The following is a 26,178-nucleotide window of genomic DNA, read 5'->3' as shown; positions in this document are numbered from 1 at the left end:
CAGGCTAACTTACACCTACCCATCAAACCACAGAACTGATGTGTAACTGTTTATGGAAGACACACAGCTACACTCTAAAATACTACAAGCAATAATATTTATTGCAGACTACAGGTAAGAAAGCTCAGGAAGCCCTTTACCCACAGGTGACAATAAAATTTATGGATATGAGCCCATATATATTTATTTCTCAATTATTTTTTATTTCCAATATGCTCTTTTACAAGCAAAAACTCTTCCTTTGCCCCAGATATCTTCTTCTGAATACCCAGACTCAGTATCAAGCTAGGTTCCCACCCTAGACACATCCTAACCAGAAGCAGGGTTTTTCACACAGATGGAGGAGCACAACTGCAGGGACTGTTCAACAGGGAAAAGCTGAATGCATCTCTAAGTTACAAACGTGCGATTCCCAGCAACTACATGAAAACAATATTGTATAAAATATTTATGTATGATATTAACTTAACATCTTTGACTGCAAAGGCCTAGGTTCAGAAACATCAGTTTGAAGTACGAAATGTTCACGTTTTACCATGCTCTTTACACATGAATTCTTTCTAAGCTGTAAAACATGTTCTTACTACAATCTCTTTTGATCTTCTCAAAACTGTAAAAAGAAAACAATGTAGCTTTCATTAAAATAATGGGTCAAAATCAATTTACATGACTTCATTAAAAATACACTGTGATACATAGGTATTTCACATATATTTTTTGAATGGAAGTTTTTCCATTCATATTTTTCAGAGTACTATAGCTTATGTTATTAAACAAAAAAAAAAAAGGCTTGACAAAGTGATATTAATTTTTTTTTTTCGTTGGTTGTAATGATGTGTAACTTTTCTCTTTTCTACAGAACACAGCTGTGGAAACTTCCCCAAGAAATTACTTGTTTTTCTGCGTACTTTACGGTTTATTTTCAGTTAATAAAAGAAACTTTGTACAATGACCAGTATATCCAGCTTACCTAAAAGCTAATTATAAGATCAATTACAGCCTTTTCCCTTAGGAGTAATTTATGTTTTAAAAGAAGCTTCATAGGCTCAGAGCAGTAATTCATCCTCTAGTAAGGGAGTGTGACAACAACTTTCATCACCAAAATCAAGGGTGAAAACAGCTGATTGAAGTTGCATAGAAGATTCCACACAGCTTTTTAATTCTCCCAAGTCCTACTCAGCAGCCATTCCTGTCTGATCTCTGCTCAAAACAGACCATAAACATGTCTCAAATCAAGTTCAAATCCCAGAATACTACATTTAGTAGATCACACACAAACCAGAACCAGAATCACAAGACCGTTAATCTACACTTGTCAGCCTTGGCACACTTGCACTTAAACTCAGCCAAACCAGAGCTGCAGTCAAGTACCTGACAGAATTTTCTGATCTGAAGTCCCCACAGTCAAAGGATCTGACACGTACAATACTTTCACATTAAGATGTGCATACAGAACACCTCTGAGAGAGCAGACAACAGTATCTCTGTTGATTTCAGCTAAGGTACACAATGCACAGAAATCCAGAATCTGATCTCTGGTTACAGATGCTTTCCTCCAACAAGGGCAACAACATACCATCTCACACTTCATTATGCACTACTGTGTCTTGATAAATCTCTAACAGCCTCCTTAAAAAATGTGCAGAACACTGGTGCATATGAATAGATAATCCTAGGTATGGCCAGGCCAGCTGTCCAGTGTCCGGACCATCAGGCACAACCTTCTTCTACATTCTGATGGAGCCTGTTGGAAACACAGGCATCTTCTACATGTAACTTCAGTGCGAAAGGTTTCAGATCCTTTTCGATGCTGACCAGCGTTAAAGGTTTTTCTAGCCTGCCTTCTGTTCCGTATGCATTACAGTGCTGCATTTCATAGACACTGGGCACTTGTAACTTTTCCTGGGTAAACACATTCTGCAGATCTAATCTATCAAAAATGTACTGAATGAAACTAAAACTAAGTATTTTTGCAAACATACTCTGAAGTGTTAATTTGACAGATATGGTGTTAATTTGACAGATGTGGTGTCCTTGGATTCCTACATGATTTTCTGCCATTTAATACACATATGGAATGTTCCGTTTAATACACACATGGAATGTGTACTAAACTTGATTGGTAGAAAGGAATTTTTGAGTCTGCACATGAAGTTACTGTATCCTGGATCAAAACTGCTACACAGTGAATTTTGTTGTTGCCTGATCCAAGGCCTATTAAAATAAATAGGAAAAAAAATAAATAATTCTCAATGGGCTTTAGATCAGAATAAAGTTACCACTCAAAGTTTATTTCTTAATTTTCACCTGTTATTCAACAGACTTGCTCTCTGTGCTTTTAATCTATCTCATTTGTTTCTGCAGCAGAAGTTTTACAGTCTGTGTGTGCAATCCCTGATGTTTCAATATACCTAAACAAAGGCAAGATACACTCAGCACAGAGACAAGAGATTGCCAATGAGACAGCTAATGAGATGCGCATGTACCACCCCAGTGAAGGCAAAACAATAATATAGATGTAAACAAATAATTTGGCCTGCAGAACACCCATTACTTCATATGACAGGAAACTGTATGGGAGTTTCACTTCGCATTTTTCATGAGTGCAAAATTTTTACTGCAGAACTTTCCACTGATGCCAATAAGGTAATCAAACTCCCACAAACAGTGTTTTTTACTATCATGCATCATGGGATTGATTTGCACAATAAACAGGTCAAGATATGTATTTATTACCATCCTTTGCTATTTCCTAATACTGCCTGTTCTGTTTCTTCAAGTTTTGAGAAAGAGGGAAAAGAAACAAAGATTCTTGATTCTTCAGCAAAATATTTGGGCTCTCAGCTGCGGTAACTTTCCATAAAGTTAATGAAGACTGGAAGTGTTTCACTCCAAATCCATTAGCAGCACATTATTTTCACACTGCTTCAGAACCAGCTCAGGACTGAAGGTGCTTTCTCCCTGGAGCCCTGGCAGGCTCTGCCGTGAAACGAATGGCTTAACCTTAACCTTGGAGTCTGCAAGACTTTTGACACGTGTTATACCCAAGTATGAACTAGCTATACATTTCAGAAGTGGTTAGAAATCAAAACAGACACACGAAAAAATAAATATTTCTATTCACTTCTACCAAATAACAACAACTTCCATGTTTCTGCATGAGTGACAGCATCTGTACCAAGGAGAAGGAGAAGATGTTCAGATTCTGTCCAGGACAGCACAGGTTAGCATTACTCAGGTTACTACTATTCAGGAGAGGAAATAGAAGGACAATGTTTATTTACAGAAGGGGTACACTAAGCAGTCCAGCAATAAAGGAGGAGTGTTCCAGTGGTCATATTCCTCCAGTGACCATGTACTCTCAGGCTATGGTGGAATGCCCAACATAAGACATTAAAGACCTGTTACTGGGCAACCTCAGAGCATTTTGATGTTAATCCTTTGCGTAATAAAAGGAAATGCCAGTAGAACTTCAGGAGTGCATACTTAAAAAGCATTTCCGTCTCCACCAATACTAGAGAGAGACACAGGGGTCTATTTTTCAAAAGAATTAGAAAAATTGCAGCTTTTCCATGTGAACTACCATCCAAAACTTTCTTAAATTCCACTTTTTTATCAATCTAACAGCAAATTCTGCTGGAGAAATATGGAATGGAACAATAAGTTGTCTAGGAACTACAGTTTTAACCATGCTCCATGCTGCTGCTTCAATTATGTAAAACAGTATTAAGTAACAAACTGTTTATGCATGAAGTGGATAATCTGTACACCAAAAATAATTATGATAACTGGATCATGCTATATTCTTAGCTCTTTCCTCCTCTACCTCTTCAAACTCTCAAGTGGAGTGATAGTCAGAGAAATACCTGTTCTAGGCTGGGATAATGATGAATTACATTTTTCTCATTGATGTTCCAAACACGGGGCACTTGCTCTGAAGAACTGAATCAACAACCACACAAGCTTGGAGACAGAGCAATGCATATTTCATAATCTCCCAAGTGTGATGTTTTTAACAGAATTATAGGCATGACAACAATGAACCAAAAGGAGAACACACAGATTTAGGGTCACTATCCTCAACTCAAACATCATATCATTACCATTGTTCATTTGGGTTTGTTGTGGTTTGGTTTTTTTTTTGGGGGGGTGGGGAGTAAGGACGGGATATGAAGGAAACTTGCTTAAAATTTTTATCCTCTTTTCTGGAAATTATAATATAAGTTATGATTTGTCATTTAAATACAGTTGGTTTCAATTGACTTTTATTATAGCCTTAACACTAACTCACATTTATTAAATTTAATAACAGATCCTTAAATTTATAGAGGATAATACAGAACAACCACTGAAAACCTATTTGATTAAAATAATTTAACATTTCTGATATTTTGCAAGACTATGCTGCATCCATACACTTACTCTTGTCTAAATACTGCAGCTATACCCTTCTGGAGCCTTTGGTCCGTCAGATGCAGAACTCAGGGCAAGTTCCAGGGAATTAAAAAGAGAGACCCGTTTTGCTAACAGGTTTTGAACGCGGGGCTACGAACATGCCCAGGGGGATGCACGGGGCGGCGGTCGGCGGGGACGGGCGGCGGCGGGAGGGGACCTACCGCCTACAGGGACCAGCCCCGCCGGGACCGGACGGGACCTGCCGGGTTGGGACGGGACAGGCCCCGCTGGGACGGGACCGGACGGGACGGGACGGGACCCACCGGGACCGGACGGGACGGAGCGGGGCGGGGCGGGACCCACCGGGCCGGGCCCCGCCGCCGCGGGCCGCGCGCAATGTGCGGAGCTGTCTGCGGTGCTGAAAAGGCGACGGCGGGAAACGGCCCCCCCCCCCCCCCCCGCCCAGCAGAGACTGAAGGTGCTCCAGCTCCTCCGCCGCACATCAACCGCGGTCTAACCGGGGGAAGAGGTGGAAAAGAAAACTCATTCGTCTCCCGTCGGTGTAAGGCTCTCGGGAAGAATCCCTGCAAGTCTACAAACTTCCCACTCCCTTAAAACGTTCAGCAGGTGAAGGACAGGCGAGCACTGGAGTTTGGTTTAACTGACCGTCTGGCTGTATGTTTTCAAAGCAAAACATATGGGCAAGGTCATTGTAACGGCAAGACTACAGTCACCCACTATGCTGCTACGCACAGTCATGGGCTTGCTCGCAGCACAGCTGTTCAGACCTCCTACCAATAAATCAAGGTCACAGGCTACCGAAAGAATGAAAAAGGTGATTGCTGTTTGCTGGCATTTTACATCACCAGGAGCTCCTAAATATTAAATCTACAATCAGTAATAATTACTAAACTGTCATCTTTTTGTTTCTCAACATGTTTTCGCTTGTACTTTGGAGAAAAATCTACTTACGTTTAGGTTGGTTTGCTTCTACTGGAGTATGAAACCTACCACACCACAAGCAGAATACATTGACCTTCTTCTGTTCTATGGAAGAACTTTTCTCAATGAATTCCTCCTTATTTACGATATATCCACTGGTAAAGTATAAGTACATATAAGAAATTTTCAAACTTGAATAGGATTGACAAATAGCTGGTGCAAACAGTCCTCCAGGACACAACTAATCATCTCTGTGCATGATTCTACAGATGTGATTCATTCTACTGCACATAGCAGGATATTTGCTTGAATTAAATGCAAGTGTCACTTCATAAAAACAATCAGCTTTAAAGATTATTTAAAAACTTTAAAAGATTATTTAAAAAACATTACATTATCAGGGTTACACAGTACTTTATATTGTCTGGAGAAGATTCCTTACATTCCTAAGCCAAGTACTTTGAAAGTACTTCTTGTTTTCAGATGTCATGTGTAACATAAATTTACAACCACAGATGGATGTAAATTTTGCTCTGCATGTTCTTCACCGTATTTTTTAAAAGTCAAGTCTGTGCACAAAAAAAGACTGTGCCTAAATTAAAAAGCTATCAGGTATCTATTCGCTAACGGTGGTACTATGCCCTTTCCTTCTAACAGGTTCCCTGAAAAAAAGAACTTCTTTTTCATTTTCGAGATGAATGACAGCCCCTCGAAGCTGCAGCTCACTCCAGGCCCTGCCTTCACTACTGCAGTTTTTGATGTCTGTCAGAGCAAAGCATAGGGCATTGCTGTTTTACAGGCAGGTATACTTGTGTTCTGTACTGTCAGGCAGCACTGAAAACTACATTAACCTTGATTAAGTCACATGATTGCATAACTCCTTCCATGTAGCCGCATACATGAGCAAGTTCTTTAAAACTAATAATTTAAATACCAAAAACCCAGAATTTTCTTTTGCGTTGTTTTTTTTTCTGTTCCATAACACACTCCTAAAGGAATGAAAATTTGTAAATATTTACCTGAAAAAAAACCCAAGCAAATCTTGGAGTAACTACTTAGTATAGGCTGATGCACACAGGGACCTACAACCGTTTGGTTATCCTGCATAAAATTTTCCATTTAAAGTTTCTGGAAAATGCATAGAGTAATTCAAATGTTTACAGAGATTTTTCTTCAGCTTTGCTCTTCATTACTGAAGCACCACTTGTGGGAAGAAACACGGGAGAAGAAGGCTCCTACATTGGAGCAGTGCTATTTATTTATTTTTATGCAGATAAAGAAACCTCTTCATTAGTACTCCAGTAGTTTATAAAGATGCTCTTTCACCAGAACACTTGTTTATTGAGTACAATATCATTAAACAGAGAAACTGGGTTCTGAGCCAGGAATAGAAATTTTACATGTGCAAGGACTGCACAACAGCATCTAATTTGGCAAAGAGTCTTCAGTAACATAATACTTCTCTAACATTACCCGAAGTAGGAGACTAAGGTGCCATTTCACATTGAAACTACAGCATTCTTTTGCACAGAAGCAGGGTACTGTGCAAGACTTAATTTTATTTTTTTAATGATTGGTACTAGTGGAAAAGTCATCTTTGCCCTTGAAAGCTGCCATTTCAGCTTGTAGATCAAGGCATCTCTAGCTACTCTGAAAAAGCAAAAGTACCAATGTATCTGTGAGCAAGGTGTTTTTCCCTTCAAAACTTTGAAATCTATCTGTTTTATGTTTTAGTTGAGCCGAAATACCAAATCTTAATTTCTTGGTCAAAAAAATTACAACTGAAATTAGAACTAACTCCCTGGGACAGAACCTGTGACAGTATTTGTAACACTTACTCTACCGCTTTGATCGTTACGTTCCCTCCACCTTTAGCCCTACCTTTCTCGACAAGTTTTCCTCTGTCACATTCTTAGTGGCTGTACAGCACTAAAAAAACAAGCCAAACATACGTCTTCCCCCTCCTCTTAAACATTAACCGAGACTATGCTCGTATCTAAGATAATGCAGTGAAGATTACATACCTTGCACAGTGAAGATAATTAACCTTGCTATCAAGAAACACACAGCATGAAATTTAGTCATTGGGAAATAAGGGACTGTTGCTGTACCTCTGCTACAGAAGACGGAAGGCATGTCACCGAGAAAGCATGTTATGACCTCGGGGCTAAGCGGGCCTTCAGCATAACCACAAGCAACAGTCCCTAGCAGGCAGAGCTTCCCGCATGCATACGCACGCCATGTCTCTCTCCAGGGATGGGGTCCATCCACCAAACTTCGGCAGGCGCGCAGCGATCACTTTTGCTCTCCAAGCCAGCGGGAAGTGCCAAGTACTTACCGCCACTGTGCCCCGAGACAAACCGCCTCGCAACCCCTGCCACGCCGGCAACGCTCGCTGACCCACCGAAGGAAACGTTACCTGGATTTCCCGTGCATGATACACGATGATGAGCCCGAGCAGGATAATCGTGGAGAGGCTAATAAGGCATTTCAGAGCGAGGGAATACAGCGACTCCTGCAAGAGAAAGACAGCGCCGTCCCTCAGAAACCCGGGCGCGGGGGCCACCGCCGCCCCACCGCCACCCCCAGAGACCCGGGGAGGGCCGCCTCGCCCCACGGCGCCGGCGGGGAGCGGGGGCCGGCGGTACCCCGCCGCAGCCCGGGGCGGCCGCCTCGGGACGCGGCCGGCGAGGACGGGGCGGGGGGACGAGCGGCCCCGCCGCCCTGGACTCTCTGAGGGGCAGGGGCCGCCCCTCCGCGGGGCGGCCGGAGCGGCTGCCGAGCCGAGCCGGGCCGGCCGGGCGAGGTGAGGCGCCGATACCTTGGTGTAGGCGCCCCAGGAGAGCTCGGTCTCGATGACCATGACGACGATGCCGAACATGCCGAAGATGAGCGCGTAGTCGCTGAGGCGCTTGCGCTTCTCGAAGAGCGCCCGGCGGTGCCCCAGCTTGTAGCCGATGTTCTGGTTCTTCTTCTTGCTGGACTTGCCCCCCCCGTTGTTGGCGCCGCCCGGGCCGGGGCCGGGGCCGGGGCCGGCGGGGCCGTAGAGCGCCAGGTTGTTGGAGTTGTTGTGCTCGGGTTTGGAGACCACGATCTCCGGGGCAGCGGGGGTGCCGGGGGCGGCAGGGGCGGCGGCGGCGGCGGCCGGGCTGGCGAGCGGCGGCTGGAGCGGCTGCGACTCGGAGTCCAGCTCCTGTAGGTTCCTGCGGGACGAGCTCAGGTTGCTGAGCGGCCGCATGACGCCGCCGTTGTACCTGCAGCTGCTCATGGCTATTTCGGTGAAGGGGTTGCTTTCCCGGCGCTGCTGCTGCTGATGGTGGTGGTGGTGGTGATGGTGGTGGTGGTGGTGGTGGGTGCTGCCGCTACTGACACTGCTGCTGGGGCTGGCTGCCTGCTGCTGCAGGCTGTGGCACTGGTGGTACTGGTGGTACTGGTGAAGCTGCCTGGACGCGCCGGCATGGCTGGACGGGGTGAGCTCGCTGACGTTCAGCTGGCTGCCCTGCCGGGAGGAGGCGGCGGAGGAGAGCGGCGAGGAGCGAGTCCGGAAAGCGCCCGAGAGGGGCGAGGACGCGCGGAGCAGCAGGGGCAGGTTATCCCCCGCGGCTGCCGCAGCAGCCCCGTAGTAGGCGCAGTTGTTGCACTGGAGGCATGGGCTCTGCTGCTGCTGCTGCTGCTGCTGGAGGAGGCTCTGCTTGTCCTGGCCGTGCTGCTGCTGCTGCTGCTGCTGCTGCTGCTGACAGTGCGGCGGCGGCGGCGGGCGCTGCTGCTGCTGCTGCTGCTGCTGCTGCTCGGGGCCGAACCCCGGCGGGAACTGGCGCGGCGGGTCCATGCCGGGGCCGTTAAAGCCGCAGGAGGACCGGGCGGTGGTGCACCCTGCGCAATGCGTTATGGTCGGCAGGGGAGAGTCCTGCTGCCGCCACCGAGGGCCCATCCCGGCTCCCGTAGAATCCAGCCGCCGCGTCCGATTGGTCGGGCGGACCAAAACAACGGGCATCACGTCACCTGAGGGGGGAGGAACGGGGAGTGGGGGGGACGGACCGGCCGCGGCGTGAGGCGGCGTGGGCGGCGCAGGGTCCCCCCGCTGCCCCGCCCCGCGCGGGGATCCCGCCGCCCGCCCGCCCTGCGCCGCGCCCGCAGGTAGGGGCTGCCCTGGCCCCCGCCCCGCCCCCGCCGCGGGGAGCCCCACGCCGCGGAAACCCGGGGGTTCCCGTGGGCGGGGAGCGCGCTGGCTCCCGGGATCGTCCCCGCCAGGAAGGGCCCGCCGCGCCGGGGTTCCCCGGCTCCCCCCAGCCGCTCACATCTGCGCCGCCTCCGGAACATGGGCGCCGCGCCGCGCTCCGGAGCTGTCCAGCGGCGCCTCCCGCCGCCGCCGCCGCCGCCGCCCTGCAAAACACAGCGTCGCGCTCGGTCGCCGCGGGGAGCGGGGAAAGGCCGCGGCCGTCGCGGGGCCGGGCTGCGGGGGCGCCCTCCCCGCACGCGGGGGCCTGTCACCGGCGGGGAGCGGGGGCGGGAGCGGGTTTGCGTCGGGCGCTCCTTCCCGCGGCTGGAGAGGGGAGAGGAGAGGGAGAGGGAGAGGGGAGCGGCGGCCGCCGGGGCGTGAGGCCGCCGCCCGGGGCACCGCGGCGGGAGGGGCGGGGTTGGGGTCCGGAGACCTGCCCCGGCGCGTCGGCAGGAGTTTTACCGTCAAACGGGGCCGGTGTCACTGGGCAGCCGCCTTCCCCGCCCGCTCCGGCTTCCTGGCAGACAGCGCCAGCGCATTCCTGAAGTTGGTCGCCTGCTACCATTTTGCCTCTTCCCCTTCCTCTCCCTCCCGAACTCCCACTGAGTAATTCGTTCCCGCAGCTCCCTTAGGCAGAGCAATGTCTCCACCAGGTAAAGTCCCCTTTCTGCATTTATTTAAGGCTTTTAAGATTCTTTAAGGGAAGAACTTTGAAAACGGTAAGTGATTTACCTTGTTACAGCTGTGCCATTCTTGTCACCTGGGTCACATTATAAGAGGGGTTTCTTTTTTTTTTTTTATTCCAGTCAGACAGGGCTGTCTTTGCAGCTTGAAAAATCAGCTGCAAAGTTCAACAGCATGGAAGGTTGCTTTACATCTTTAACTTCTCTCTGGTGTCAAAGACAAAACCCGCTAAGCCTTTATAGGATAAAAGCCCACATCTGTATGATTTCTGTGTCTCACATGACCTTCAGTTTGCTTTGAAACTCTACACCCTTGAATGGCTTGCGTTTTAGAACTTTGAGTGAGGCACCATCAATAAGGAAGTTTTTAAATGTGCTCTGCTATAAAATTTCAATGACTTAACTCCTAATCAAGGAATATGTGCTTTTAAAGCAAGCACATATTGCACACACAAAATCAAACAACCCTCAGTAATGTTTTAAATATAATGATTGTACAATATAGGTACGTTACTCGGGGAGTGACCAAAAATATAAAATCCCGGTGTATGTTTACATAGCATAGGTTATTTTGGAAAAAGCATGCATAAATAGCTGTATCTGTGATACACAGCATCATAATGCCTTGTGATAATCCACAATTTGTTTAACAGCCAATTTGTGAATAAAAATACACACACACATTCTTGTATGAATGATAAAGCACTTTCCAAATACATCACTCCGTGTTTTTAAATTATGCTATAGTGTATTTGGATGCTCTCCATTGTACTCAGTTCTCCTGAGCACCAAAGACCAAAAAGAGGAAAAATGACACTTTTATTTTTAAGAATGAACACTTTGTCTAACACAGGTTCAGATCTTCCATTGTTTGGTTGAAAAAACATGGTGCTATAATTCAGTCTCACTGGTCCTATTTTGCCTGTGTGCTCAAACACACACATGAATTACATGGATGTTAGAATATGAAAATCTTAGGGAACCCGCGCTTTTATCACACTGTACTTAAAAGTCCTGCACAAATATGCTGTCAGAATATGTATTTGGTGAACTAGTTAAAGATTTAGATAGGCCTAAGTTTTGTCTTTCCTTTTCCATGCACATGTCTTTAATATTTGCTTTAAACACTTTGGTTTTTTTTAAGTGTTCTCCTTAACAGAAGATAAAGTCCTCAGGACCTAGTTTACTGTGAAAGGCTTTTTAAGAAATTGGTAAATCTTCGTGTTTTATTTAGAAGTCACCAAGGTTCTGTCCTGTAATTTCGTCTCCTCTGGTCATGCAAGGTTTTATTACAATTGCGAAGAAACAATCTTTTTAGTCTTGGTAGAGTAACATACATGATAGCTGTCTTCTGTATGGGGAAACACTTGCATTTGTTTTTCTAATTCATACGTAAAAGTTACAAGTCCCAGTTGTACTACATCTACTGCTGCTATCCTGTTTATCTGTAGAAATGGGAAGGACAGCATTGTTAGCTTTTAGATATTTCATCTTCTTGCTTGATTGTTTCATTATGCAAATAAACAAATGAATATTCCTGTGTTAAACACAAGAGGTCATACTAATCACAGAGCATTTTACAAAACTAGTCAACTAGAGGTTTTATTTCAGTTCCATTGTGCAGCCTGGGATATCTCAGCACAAAGTCTAAAATAAGAATTTTTAAGAGTTTGCGTTTTCATAGCTAAAGCAGTAAACCTTCCTCTATGGCACTGATTAATGAGCTGGAATCGAAAGATGCTATTTAATCTAATATCTTCTCTTATAAAATAATTTTAAAGTTTACTTTTAAAAAATAATATATTTCTTTTCTGAAATAAACCACATTCTTCACATTAATTGAATTGTTATATTCTTCTGTATCACAAATAAATTAGCATGCGCAGCTTGGAACTGCTACATCATACTAAACTAGTAACAGTGAACCCCAAAGAAACAAACATCTGTTAGAGGTTGGGGGTTGTGTTTTTTTCCTACCTTTTCATTATATACTGTATGGAACTGCTCTTACTGATTATATCATAAGTCTTGCTGCTGCTTTGCCAGAGAAGCTGTCTTTTCACACGTGTGTGTGTACACATGTGTGCATACACCTCTGTATAAAGTAAGAGAGAATTACTGCAGACCCCATTTGATGAGTATGAATATTGGACATGTTTGGAAAACGAATTTTTTCCAAACTACTAATTGCAGAAAGAAGATAACTGCTGTTGAGCAAAACTCTATCAATAGCAGGACAGAAAGCTCAACAGACACAGGAAAAATAAGATTTCTGGGAGGAAAAAAAACCTACTATGAAATATTTGAAGAGAAAGCTAATGGCTAGTCGTTTGAAAAGCTCACATGACAACATCTAATGGAGATGCAACACCTAGAGGCTGCAATAAAAGGTAGTAGGAGGCTATTTTGGCTGTTACCCTATTGCCCCTACTCATGCCAGCCTCCTGCTAAAATCACTGAGAATTCTGCACTCATAAAAACGTCAAAAAAAAAATATAGAAAGATAGTAACAAAAAGGAAACAAAAGGAATTATAATAATAAAAAAGCCTAGGAAATTCCATTCTGGAACAGTATTTTGAACTCAAAGCATATTCTGCACAAGACCTGGGAGTTTCTAGAAAGCACTGAAGGAAACAGCCTTGTCCAGTTCAGAAAAAGCAAGCAGATACACAGCTCCATGTATACACAGAGGATGACATTCAGTGAAAGCAAAGTCATGTTAATAAATACAGAAGTAACACGGACAGCAGTAGGGTGTCGTGAGATCATTCAGGGGTATCCATGCAGCAGTAAAAATGCTCTGTGAGACAACACCAAAGTGACTGCGGTACAGCTGCCAAGACGACGGCATGGAAACTAACCATGAGCCACATGTGTAAATTACCTTTTGCATACCATCTGGCAGGGCTTTTGCTTACCAGATGTCTCTGGCATTCACCCCAGCAACTTCTCTTGTCAGGTAGTTATATGCCCTAACTGGAATCCTACCCCTGCTGGACCTGTGCTCGTTTCAAACACCTTTTGATAACGCCCACAGTCATGGGGGAAGGGTAAGAAATACCAAATGACGACTCCATGCAGATAGAACACATAGGTATTAGAAGGAGGCATGCTTTACTGTTTCAACTTTTGGTTCTATACTGTTCCACTAATCTACACTTTCTTCTGCTTCTCTAGCATATCACCAATGAAAATGCAGATTCAAAACCTACATCTGTTAGCTGAACATAGAGGATACAAAAGATAAGGACACTGGATTGACAGCTCTAAAATACTAACCAAAATTTTCAGATGTGGGGATCCTTAATTCATGGGGGTGCAACTTAAGGAATAGGTAGAATTGCCGCACACGTTTCCTCCCGTCAAGGGGCCTCCGTCAAGAGATGGAGTTTTTTCAATTTTTTTGCTAACAACATTTTTTATTGCTATTGAACGTGCTGAAAATATTGAATGGGGTCCACAAAACAGCTGGGAAAATATCTCTTCCCTTAATTCACTTTTCCATCCTTTATGGTTTTTTTATGGCACGTGGAGATCACACAAACCTAATGACTTCTTGTCTTGCCCCTACTTTTTTCTCATTATCAAGGCATACTGCCACCTACAAGGAGTTCCTGAGCTAGCTAATTGCATCAGTGTTAATACTATTTTGCACAGCCATCACGGGTGCTCAGCAGATGACATTAAATTATGTTTAATCTGACTACCTTTTATAATTCTCACAGAACTTTAACTCAGTTCAATTACTGAAATGATAACATCTTGCAGCATTTCTGTTTCAGCCTATGCCAAAGCACAGAGTGACTTTGAATGCGTGGGGTTTATCAGGTGTTTAGGCTTACTTTTAACCTTGCAGAATCTGGTATTTGAAGATTTTTGAACCATTGAGTCCAGTGAGACAGTGTTCACATCTAAATATAAGATCATCCCTTGCAAAGTTGGTGGTGCACAAATTAAAGATGTTAACAGCACTTTTCCTTTCCGTAAAATACATAATTTCTGATTCATGCAGCAATTGATTCTATATAATTAAATTTCTTTTGCCCATATTTGAAAAATAAATATTTTTTCCACTGGTACTTTACCATCACTGCTCACGTTTTACCATCTGAGCATAGTTACTATGGATTTGCTCTGGCATTTTTACATTTGGAAAATTAATTCTAGGTTACTTAATAACGTGATCCCTACTAGGCTGTAAAATGTGGGAGATGGACTTTGCTTTTATCAGGTGACAAATGTGTGGTGTGTATGATTGCTTTCAACTCTTAAATGCACTTTAGGTTCTTCCAGTCAGTAGCCCTCCCCATTCAAAACATGCATAAAGTGTAAGGTTGCCGCTTTGGTTGTGTTTACTGGGGGCTTTTTTATTAGTTTCTGCAGTCTTGAATCACCGACAGACTCTGCAACTTCCACAGCATGTTCAAATCCCATGTCACAAAAGTCCATTTGCTCATTGTCATCATTATACATAAAGCCTTTTGGATACATTCATAACACATACAAATGTCAATGTACGTTGTGGTCTTGCTCCCAGAAATCATATCTCTAACAAGTTTGGAAAATTTTTACACTTGCAGAACAAATGGAAGCAGGGAAAACATGAAAGGTAATGTCCAATTTTATGTTACCTGCAGTCCTACTTTATACTCAATATACACTTAATTGTATTTGTGCCGTTGTTTTCCTAATCTATGAGATGGCTGACTTGAGGAACGAGTTCGGGACAGAGGAATGGGGCAGTCACTGGGGGAAGAGCATCTCACTCCTGCCTTCCTAGCTAGGTTTGTCTGCAGCACCTTCTTTTCTCCCCTTCACATTGCCCCTCCTTCTTGCACTTCCCTACTGCAAAGGAGATGGGATGCTTACTCGTATGGTACGACATCGGTATGGTATGAGATCAGCCCTGGGTCAGGTGGCAGAAGACAGGGAAGAATTCTGTGGCTCTGCTTTTGTCAAAGTAGGGAGCTATTCAAGTGATCTGTGCTTCAGGCTGGCTCTAGCTTGATAAGCTCAGTGACTGAGCAATTATTTGAAGTGATACTCCAGAAAGTGCTGTGAAGTTTTATGAGATTTCCATTCTCTGAAGTATAATTCTTCTCACTTCTTTATCCCTTATATTTCCATACTACTCAACCAAAAATTAACTGTGTTTTTGAGGAAAGGACTAGGCAGTTTTCATTATAAAAACTAAGTTTAAGGAGAAAGGGCTTAAGACTTTTCACATAGCCCATAAAATCTTATCCCATTCAGAAAACATTTCTGTAGAATTGAACTTACTTCCTTCCAGCTGGGTAAAAGCCATCTCTGCAACCCAATATATCAGATTAGTATCTCTTGTATTAGCAAAGTGACATTTAAAAATACATGTAACACTGTAGACTGCTTTAAAAAGTTAGGATAACCAGACCATCTTTCAAAGGAAAAACTATAATTTTTTAGCATTCTGTCTACAACTTCACACATTCAGAATATATGCCACATTAGAGCAGAAATGGAAAATATATGAACAGTATGGTTTCTTCATTCCTGACCAGGAGTTTAGGTTCTTAATCTTTTTGGAAGGTCAAAACCAAGTCTGAAATTGGAAAGATCTTCTGGCTTTAATTATTAAATCTCTGCTGGAACTATTATAAAGTATGTCCTAGAAGTTCTTTCTTAGACTAATTTCCTCATATTAAAAACATATCAGTGTTCAAGCTGGTCCAAATAAAACTAGTTTTCCTGTCTCACAGAAGGCTTTCCTCTGGATAAGAAAGCCACCCATAGGTATGGTAGGAATCCATTTTTCCCTTTGCGATCATTACCGCAGAATAAACAAGGCACGTAGTAAGACATCTTCCTGCACCACCTCAGGACACAGCAATGCAGATATCAGACAGTGCTGAGAGCAACAAGTCACAAAATTGTCACATACTACTCGGTAATGCAGTTTCTTTATAAGGACAGAATTCCAGTATTCAGCCAGTCATGTTCTCTGAAGGGTGGAGATGCAACATCTGCCTGCACCTCCATGCACCTCATTTCTAGGCACCTGACCACTGCTGCAGAGCTCAAGCACATGGGTTAGAGGAGTTAGCAGTATGCGGAGCTGGAGCTAGTCCCGAGTGTGAACTGAGAATAGGAATATGACCTCAAGACCAACACTTAAATGACAACTCTTCTATTCAGAACTCTCTTATGATGGTGTAGGGGCCTAAGCATTTTCTTTTAAACACCATGAGCTGTTGTGTTCTCCTCTTAAATGTAAGCTAATTTATTCACCACGTAAACATAGTAGGGAAGAAAATGTTATTTTTCTTTTCTGCTAGCCTGGATGGGCTCATGTGCACACTCCATCTCAGAGACCAGGTCCTAAAAATCAAGCGGTGTTGTAGGTGGGGGAAGGGACAACGAATCCCTCCCCTTACAGTTTTCTAGCCACGAAATATGAGATGTTTCACTAGGTCAGGCAGAATGAAAGTACGCAAGACACAGGGATCTAGCCAAAAATAGTCACTCTCGTCAGAGTAGGAGCAGAAATCCCCCTCCAGGAAATTAAAAGAGACCCTTTTGCAGACCCCTCTCCAAGAATAGTGCGCAAATAACCACCAACCCCTGCAACATCTACCACTTTCCCCTTTGGAGGAGCCACAGGAGTCAACTGGCCATCTCTAGACTTTCTCACGTTCAGGCTTCTATGGCTGTTTGCACATCATAACAGCATTTGAGTCCTTGGGCAGCACTTTGAACCCCAGATCTTAAGGCTACTTTCAGAATTGGCCTGAGGTCTTGAGGATCAAATGGCATTTGCTAGAAATTTCTAATAATCTCTAAGGGTTTATTGTGACCTTCAAGAATCACTTACACTTTACAATACCCCAAACAGTTGTCACTGTTAGCCTTGTGCGTGAAAATTGATCATTTCATCTCTTAAGTATCTAGCAAAAAGAAGATTCACTGCAAGCTAATGTTGTCATATTCATTTGTCATTCAGTTAACATTCAGTTGTCAGTTTAGATAAGTTTTTGTCCTGCTGCCCTTCCCATGCACATGCTGCATAACTGACAGGACTGTCATTCCAAGAGGTGATGCTGCTACGTGACTGCTAGTTTAAAGCAATTTTAAGTGTCTGCATGTGCTCTTTACTAACCCTGGAGAGCCACTTCAGCTTTGGCCAATCTCTTTTTCAACTTCATCAATCTTTTTTACGATTTATGCTTTATGAGCATGTTTTGCATAACAGAAAAAGGAAGAAAAGACTTTATGTCTGACGTAAAGTATCCATGATTTTATTTATAACATGGTAAGTGTGGCATTGATGAAAAAAAAATTAAAAGCTACATTAGAAAATGTTTGGCTGTGTTTATTCACAAAAACTGCCTGGACTGTTTTTACTCTGATCTATCAGAAATTTACTCTTTAAACTCCTGAAGAAAATTTACCAAATCAGTATCCAATGGTAACTAACAGGAAATACTACAATTGTCCCTCTTAAATTTTACTATCTTCTAGACCTAGTGGCCAGTTTTAAAAAAGTTAGGAGTTTGGTTCTACTGTGTTTTGGTTTTTTTGACTGACGTGAATGTCAACATGGTATGACTTTGCAGAAAGTAGGCTCCAGGTTGTATTTGCCTATTAGGTTAGTCAGTGCTACCACGCAAATAAAAGCAGTATCAACAAAATTAGGTAAGATTGCAGAACTATGTGCTGTGGCGATTCCATAAGTCTAGAAGTAGTTATGATGAGGAATAAAAATAACATACTGCTAGATACCCTTGCAATGCAGGTTAGAATGAACTGTCACCTTTTCACATACCTGGTTGAAGCCGCAGTTCCCCCAAAGCTGGATGATTGTTTGGGGTTTTCTTTCCCCTGACAGATACATTTTCCACAAAAAAATGGTGCCTGTTCCCAAGCTGTTACATGACAGAAGTAAATCATCTGACATTGTCTTGGTAAAAATAATAAAGCCCAGCTCTGCTTTCTCAAATAATCAGCTGTTATTCGGTGATCCCAATTCGCACCCTTTTCATGCTCCCTTCTGTGCATGAGGGTATTAGAACAGAAGTTTTTTTTATTTCTCCTGAGGCTGTTACATTTAATGTTAAACAAAAAAGTCACAGAATGCAGTTATGCCTTTGAAGTCTGGCAGCTAAGACTTGAAGGTGAACACCATCATTTCTGCTCCTGCACCAACGAATAGCTATCTATCCAATGCAGAAAAATACCACAAGGGTGGCACAAGAATGCCTCTGCTCAGAGATTGTCTTGTGCTGTACTGTGGGCCTGATCCCCCAGGCAAAGCCAGAAGGGGATTGAAATTTTGCAGTGCTCTGGGTGACTTAGTGAAACAATAGGATTACTGAATAAAGGAGAGAATAATGCCACCTACTATCAAATTATGTGTTCATCTCTTTTCCTTTTATTGCAACAGCTAAAACTTTTTTTTTTTTAATTACATGATATTACATCTTGAGAGTTTCTGGTTTCATCAGGGATGAAGAAGAACTCCTAAATCTGGTTTGATGCGAACCTAAACTTCCTAACTTTCCTGCTCAAAAATAAATTATTCACAGTTTTACTCCTTCTAACTTTGTTCAACTCTGTTTTGAGTGTAACACTTCCATTTCTACAGGCAGGTATTTACTGAGACCAAATCTGTGTGCCAGACAATGTTTGTTCATGTCTTTCTACAAAAGTATCTCTTTGCAGATGTAAACATAGATTTAGTAGACATAGTCTAAATGTTTGCTTTTGAAAACCGTCCTAGAAGACAGTGGCAGATGTGATTGCAGAATCTAGGTTAGGATGATAAATCTACAGTAAGTGAAATACAGGAAGCATTAATAAAAAGCCATACAATTATAAGTGTCATTTTGTAATGAAATATAATGGCTTACGTTTGCAGAAAGGTGGCTGCTGTATGGAAGGCACAAACTCTGCCAATATATTTGCATCTACACATGTACCTGTAACTTCAGGGCTGCAAGCAGACTGGAAATTTAGGTTCTAAAGCACTGGAAATGGATGCACAGTTCCCACGCTGGTGGGAAGAGTGGCAGTTCTGCCTATTGTGTGGGAAAGTGTGAACCTGCATGAAAATGCCTCCTAGTATGATCATAAACAATTTTTTGTAAGCAGCTAAAAGCCATTCAAGTGGATAAGTCTTGCTTATTGGTCTCTGATCTGTAATATAAAAGTAACTCATGACAGCAGAGCTAGAAATGAAAATAAGACAGCAGTCACTATGAAGGAATATTGGCACTATAGAGATGAACTATGTGAGGTGGACAGAATAGTAATGAGGGGTAAAAAAAAGCTGCATTTCCAAAATAGATGTGACAGCAGATCTTGAAAAAAAAATCTGAGACATGGGAATTCAAAAGTGTAATTACAAGAATGAGAGGTGATGTTTTGGCCAGAAATACAATACAAATACAAAAAAAATTGTCTAAATTCAATGTGCCACCAGCACTGAATTTCTTAAAGTGCAAGAATGTCAGTAATTAAATGCCAGTGATAAATTCTGGGAACAGATTTTTTCCATGTAGAATACAAATATCATTTTGGCCTAAGTCCTGAACAACAAGAGCTGGCTTGCTGAGGTAAGATAGATGCTCTTTTTAGAACAGTTCTACCAGTGACATCTTGTTGTCTTTACAAACTTGATCTATGTCCTCAGTAGATGTAGGAGATGGCTCACATACCCCTCCTCTTGTGCTCAGCTTTAGAAGGTGGATAAGGCCAGTGAGCACCAGGACTGTCCTTTGTAATCTGTGGGGAGAAAGCAGTGTCCAGGCTCCAAGTTTAGATGACTATCCTTTCCCTGATGGGAGCTAATCAGAGATTCAGTAGACAGAGAGTGCTAAGGACTTGGCAGTAGAAACAGGCATAATCCATCCCCCTCACTAGGGTTGACAAGGGCAGGAGAACAGCGATGTATTCAGGCTGACTTTCAATTATGTCGGAGGCAGAAGTCTGGTGACCAGTGCAGAAAGATTGTTCCATGTGGAAGGAGGGAAAACCGTAGCTCTACTGCTGGTAGGATCCCATTTCCAGTGCACCTCCCTGTCAGTGAGGGCATGTCTGTCTGATCCCAATTCTGCCTGTAGTAGTTTTGGCAGTGATGGCTATGAGGTAATAGGTTGGGTCTCTCTTCCAAGGCCTCTTATTTAAAATGCTAGATATAAATCTAAATTGATACCCCAGCTGCCTTTTAATCTCTCTGAGCTAAAATCTCAGACTTACTAAGACAGTAATTTGCAAAGGTTCACATTTTATGAAAACAGAACCCCATTATCAATTTTAAATATTCCCATTTCCAAAATTTCATTTACTTGCCTCTAACTTTTCTGATAAAAGGGAGAAGACACAGGTCCTGTTCTGTTTCTCTCTAACGTGTATTTTATTTTTAGACCCTTTTATTTAAAACACATTTTAAACCACTGGGTTTTTTTTCTTATAACATTGTGGGGTGCAGATATTAAGAAGACTACTCAAAAAGGGTAAGTGAAGAGGGCACGTAGTATGTTTTTTTCACAAGTGTTTTCTATGCCTTGCCAATGGAAATTATCCCTTTCTCATCCTTCTTTAGCACTGAAGTGCCCTTATTGAAAGGAAATGCCCAGTGCAGCACTTCAGAGAAGGTGGCTACTGCCTTGCCTTCAAAGTTATTAAGCTATTCTCCTTGTATTCTTCATCCTTTTACTTATGCGTCTTTGGCTGTGACTGCATGCTGAGGCTGTTCACTTAGCTACCTGCAGTGACTGGTAATATTCCTACCCCTGTGACTTTGTAAAATAAGTTTAAATATTGTTCATTTTTGGCTATATTACAGCAGTAGTTTCCTAAGGTTCCCAACTTGATATTATTTGATGAAGCCAAGTTTATCTACACTGTCCAAGCAAAGAACTCATAACTAGTAAAGACCAGTCCACCCCAAAATCATCTATCCTGTGAAGACATGTGCAAAGATTAACCCTGTTGACTATTGAGATTTATGCATGTTTGGGTTTTTCTAAATGTATGTGTAACAGAGCAGAGCAGTCAAGGGGACAGATCTGGTTCTGCTATACCTGTGAAGAATATGGCTCAAGCACTCAGCAAGTTATGTCAAACTCTTGGAGGCAGTGTGCCAAATCTTCTGAAACTTCTTAGCTGATGCATTTTGCCAAACTGACAATTAGATCAGGAGCTGAGCAATTCTGAAAATTAAACCAATGACTATGATACTGACAGGTTTAGTACTCTTTCTTAATTCTAGCACAAATGTTTGTTTTGTGCTACTAGGCAGAAGAAGGGTGCAAGTGTTCCAGGCCTAAAGAAAATAGTGGCATGGTGGCAGTGCAAGCAAACACAGGTGATTTCCTTGGATGTAAAGAGTTTTTCTAAAAAAATATAAATAAGGCAGTGTCTTTCATAAGGTTATAGAGAAAATGGATACCAAATATGTGCTTAGTGAACCATCTGAGAAGGAAGTATTAGGATAATCAATAGTTTTGATTTAGGACAGCTATTTTTCATGGTGGCATTCATTCTTTTGTAGCGTTAAAGTAAGAGTATTAGATATAGACATAATATTAAAAATAGATTACTGAAATTACGCTAGTTCAAAGAAGAGGAAAATATATGAAAAGAGGTGATAAATACTGAAATCAGACGTACTGAAAACTGGAAAGTATTTTCTCAGTAACATGAGAGTGGACACAAATAAGATGGTAGGTGAGAAGAACTTTCAAGGAGAAGCATGAGAAATTTGTATGTAAAATTTGAAGAACTATGTACAATATTATTTTGTTTGGCCACCTGATGTAGCACTTTTGCATTTCTGTGTCAAGAGATTGCATAAATATGTTTACTACATTAACATGTTGTATAAGTTCTTGATTATATATGAATGAACGAAACGGGCAAGGAGATTCAATGCAGAAGACTATCTCTACTTCCTACAGAAAGTAAATCCTTAATTTAGGTTTATTATAGTTGCCTGGCACATTATAGCCTCATAGGCATCTCCAAAATTAAAATTACCCAATAAAAATTTTGTGTAATTCTAGACATTTCCTATGCTAAGCAGTTATCCTTTTGCATGTATTTCACTAAAGATAATCCCTCTCATTTTGGCTAACTGAAGGAAAATGAAAGAATAAGGTCCCTAATGAATTTTAAGATGTTTAACAGTAGACATTAAACTCTGAATAAATAGTTAATGGTAATGAATAATCATGAATTGGCTACTAGCATTTTTTCCATACAACTCCTGCATATAGAAATAATATTTATTGCAACACTGTTTTCAGTCCATCATGGATTTAAATATCCACTTTTTATGATAAACTAAGTAAAATTATTCTCCTTTAGCAAGATGAATGTCATCATTTTTATAGACTCTGTTAAAAAAATCCTTTTGCATTGTCTTAATCTTCTCTGAACACCTGCATTCCCTGAGTGTCTCAAGAGTGAAATTTCTGGGAGTAGTTTTTGGCCACTAAAATGCCCAGCTCCAATCAGCTTTTTCCAGTGATCCAGTTTAGCACTACGTACATGACTGTGCTGGAATGAAGATGTGTCATGATCCTGATACTTGAGAAATTAAAAAGAATCAGTGAAGCACAGAAGACGATCCTGGGCTGCATCAAAAGAAGTGTGGCCAGCAGGTCGAGGGAGGCAATTCTCCCACTCTACTCAGCTCCCATGAGACCCCACCTGGTGTACTGCGTCCAGCTGTAGGGTCCCCAGCATAAGAGGGACATGGACCTGCTCAAGCAGGTACAGAGGAGGGCCACAAAGATGATCAGGGGGCTGAAACTGTTGGGGTTGTTACACCTAGAGAAGAGAAGGCTCTGGGGAAAGTAGCCTTCCCATACTTCAATGGGGCCTACAGGAAAAAATGGGGAGGGACTTTTCATTAGGGAGTGTAGTGATAGGATGAGGGGTAATGGTTTTAACCTGAAAGAGGGTAGATTTGGATTAGATATTAGGAAGAAATTCTTTACTGTGAGTGTGGTGAGACACTGGAACAGGTTGCACAGAAGAATTGTGGATGCCCTATCCGTGAAAGTGTTCAAGGCCAGTTGGATGAGGCTTTAAACAACCTGGTCTAGAGAAAGATGTCCGTGCCCATGGCAGGGGGGTTGGACTAGTTGGTCCCTTCCAATTTAAACCATTCAATGATTCTCTGATTGGCACAAGAAGAAACTATTAGAAGATAATCCAGATTAGCATCTTGACAGTATCTCACAATCTTACTGTATTTACTTAGTTTTAGAAATTAATTTGAAAAGGTGTTAGACAAATACATGTTGTGTATCCTAGAACACCCTCTCTCATTTCAAAATTTGCCTGTTTTGAATAGCTGCTCAGTAGCTTGCATATTCTAAGTTCCTGGTTCCAGAATATTTCCTAGTAGATGGATTTCTTAATCATGATTTACATTAATAAGTCTCACCTGACTACATATTTACAATAATTATGTAACATGATTAAGTCTATAACACTAGGACATAAATGATATAACTCTAAAGCATTTAACCACTGAAAGTCCTCACTACTGAATTCCCGCTCTGCTCCAGAGAGCATCACTTAACCTTTGTGAGAAGAAATAGAGGTTCAAAAACTGCACCACATCAGCAGTAGAACAAATGCTGTATTTCTTAGCACTATAACAGTTCTTGGGTATCTAGTTACTAATATAAGCCAGAACCTTTACCTGCTGATTACAACCAGAACCTATACACAATACACTGGAAGAATTAGTTATTTAACTGTGAAACTGAGAAGCAACACGTGAACTTGATCTAGCCAGAAGACAACTGCCATCTGAGGGACGATGGCATTGCCTGAAATAAGATGCCGCCATAGAGTACACAGGATAGACCCCAAGATCCAAACTGTTCCTGGGGCACAGTATTCATCTCCACTTCCTGCAAAACAGACGGGTGGTGAAAAAGGGAGTAAGAGGATGCAGCAGTGCCTATGCCATGTTCTACCTGCTCAGCACATGCCCAGATGCAAAACAAATAGGGTCAATATCTTCCTCTGCTTGATGAGCATTAATATACATCTCTTAGTTCAATGCTTTAGCCACTAACCTAGAGGGCTTTCTGAAATGGGACTCTTAACAGAATACACTTTAAACAGTCATTAGTACAGGCACTGGAATCCAGGCTTCCAAGTCTCAAATTACTTCCTCAGCCATTATTCTGTAGAGCTTTGCAATAGCTATTTAATTATTCTGTTCAACAGTGAGAGTAATTGAGAAAACTTTGCTCCACGTTCTGGCAATTAGAGAATTTAGCTCAAGAGGGGTTTAAGATTTTTATCACACAGACCTACAGATTGGTCTCTCATGTGCTAGGGGGCAGTACTAGCCCCTAAGATTGTTTAATAAGTGAATTGTGGAGACAGGTAGCAGCACCTCTGTTTTGGGAGGGCCTGTGAGGAAAGAAGAGGAACTATATAGTGGGTTGCAGGAATGCCTACTGAATTTGGCTGTGGTGATTAGAGAGGTAGAAGAAGTAATCAAGATCAGTTTGTTGTGGGCAGACATAGATATGAGCTGGGGGCTTAGCTGATCATTACATGTAAGATTTTAGTCCTGAGCATCCCAAAACCAGGTGACTCAAGAATTTCACTATTAGAAGGGAAATAATCTGTATAAGTTAGTAGCAGATATGATGGAGGCCTTGAAGCCTTGAGTCCTGACTTACATCTTTCAACAAGTCCGCCCATAAAGAAGGGATCCGGACAGATAATTTTAATAACTATCCTATCCCATATTGATTTATCAGTAAAAGACGATATGGGAAAAATTAATAAAAGGGGCACTGTTAGCTAGTATTTACCTATGCATTTGGTGATTCAAGATGAAATAGCTGAATTACTAACTGCAGAATATATAGCCTCTTGCTGAAGACTGCATTGACACCACATGGCTGGCAAATGGTCAATATGACACCAAGGTTCCTGGGAAGACAAATGACACTACAAACCAGTAAACCTGATGTTGAGACTGAAAAACAGTAAAAACTATAATAAAAGATAGAATTAATACACACATGGATCAATATGATTTGGGGAAAGAATCAACTCTTTTTCTGCCCCTTAAGGAGAGGCCCTATCTAAAAATCCAGTGGATTTCCTTGAAGAAATAAGCACAATTGTGTTAAAAAGGGAGAATCATTTAATACACTTGGATTTTCAAAAGGCAGTTTAATGGGACCCTGAAATCAAGTTGTCGTCACAGTAAATAATCATTACTTCCCCCCCCCCATATAATTTTTCTTAAGCATTACATTAGACTGTTATGTGGCAAGGCCAAAGCAGTAAAATTTACTAAATCATATTGTTTATTGAGGCAGAATAGCAAGTTATTTAATCAAAACATTTAAAACTCATTAATTCTAACAGTGTTTTTCCTTCCCTCTGCATATACACCTTAAGATTATATTTGTAACTACTAAGAGGATGCGTAGCAGCCCTGATCATCTTGCTTCTCTTCCATCAAGACTCTACTGTAAATAAATAAAATAAAGGAAAAACAACAAGTGAATATGAACAAACTTTGCATTAAAATACAGCATCCCTTTATTTTGCCTGTTGTAAGGGTGTGAGTCGTGTGGCAGGAATACCCCTGCTAAGGTGGCTAGGTGACTAGTCAGTGGACAAAGAGAGAGACTCCTCCAGCAAACCATTCAGGGAACTAAATCCTGAAAAAGCTTTTTTGCTCTGATTTTAGAGGAAGGCTATTCATATGACTGAGTTAGCTGGATAATCAGAGCAATTAGATTTTAAAGTGAACAATAAATAGCCTTTTATCAAAAGTGATAGCTTTATCAAGGATGATATACAGAAAGGTTTCTCCACTGGTTTTGTACGCTGTATTTTTTTTCTCCCTTCTCTGTCACCCTGTGTGCATATAGTAGCAACAGCTTGACTTCTATACATAACTACATGCC

The 26,178-nt window shown here is 42.1% G+C and overlaps 1 protein-coding gene across 1 annotated transcript in view; it reads right to left on the bottom strand.

Annotated features, from left to right (window-relative positions):
- Positions 1-9,331, bottom strand: part of KCNN2 (potassium calcium-activated channel subfamily N member 2) — a 74,504-nt gene extending 65,173 nt beyond the window's left edge. The window contains exons 1-2 of the mRNA XM_064438847.1: positions 8,159-9,331; positions 7,757-7,852 (exon numbers count right to left, since the gene is read on the bottom strand). Coding sequence (XP_064294917.1) covers positions 7,757-7,852; positions 8,159-9,331 — 1,269 coding nt within the window. The remainder of the gene's footprint in view (positions 1-7,756; positions 7,853-8,158) is intronic.
- Positions 9,332-26,178: the final 16,847 nt, after the last annotated feature.

The sequence above is a fragment of the Phalacrocorax carbo genome, chromosome Z (genome assembly GCF_963921805.1).
Source record: "Phalacrocorax carbo chromosome Z, bPhaCar2.1, whole genome shotgun sequence".
In the NCBI taxonomy this organism is placed as follows: Eukaryota; Metazoa; Chordata; class Aves; order Suliformes; family Phalacrocoracidae; genus Phalacrocorax; species Phalacrocorax carbo.
Note: the sequence above shows the minus strand (reverse complement) of the source record. Positions and strands in the feature narration are given on the sequence as shown.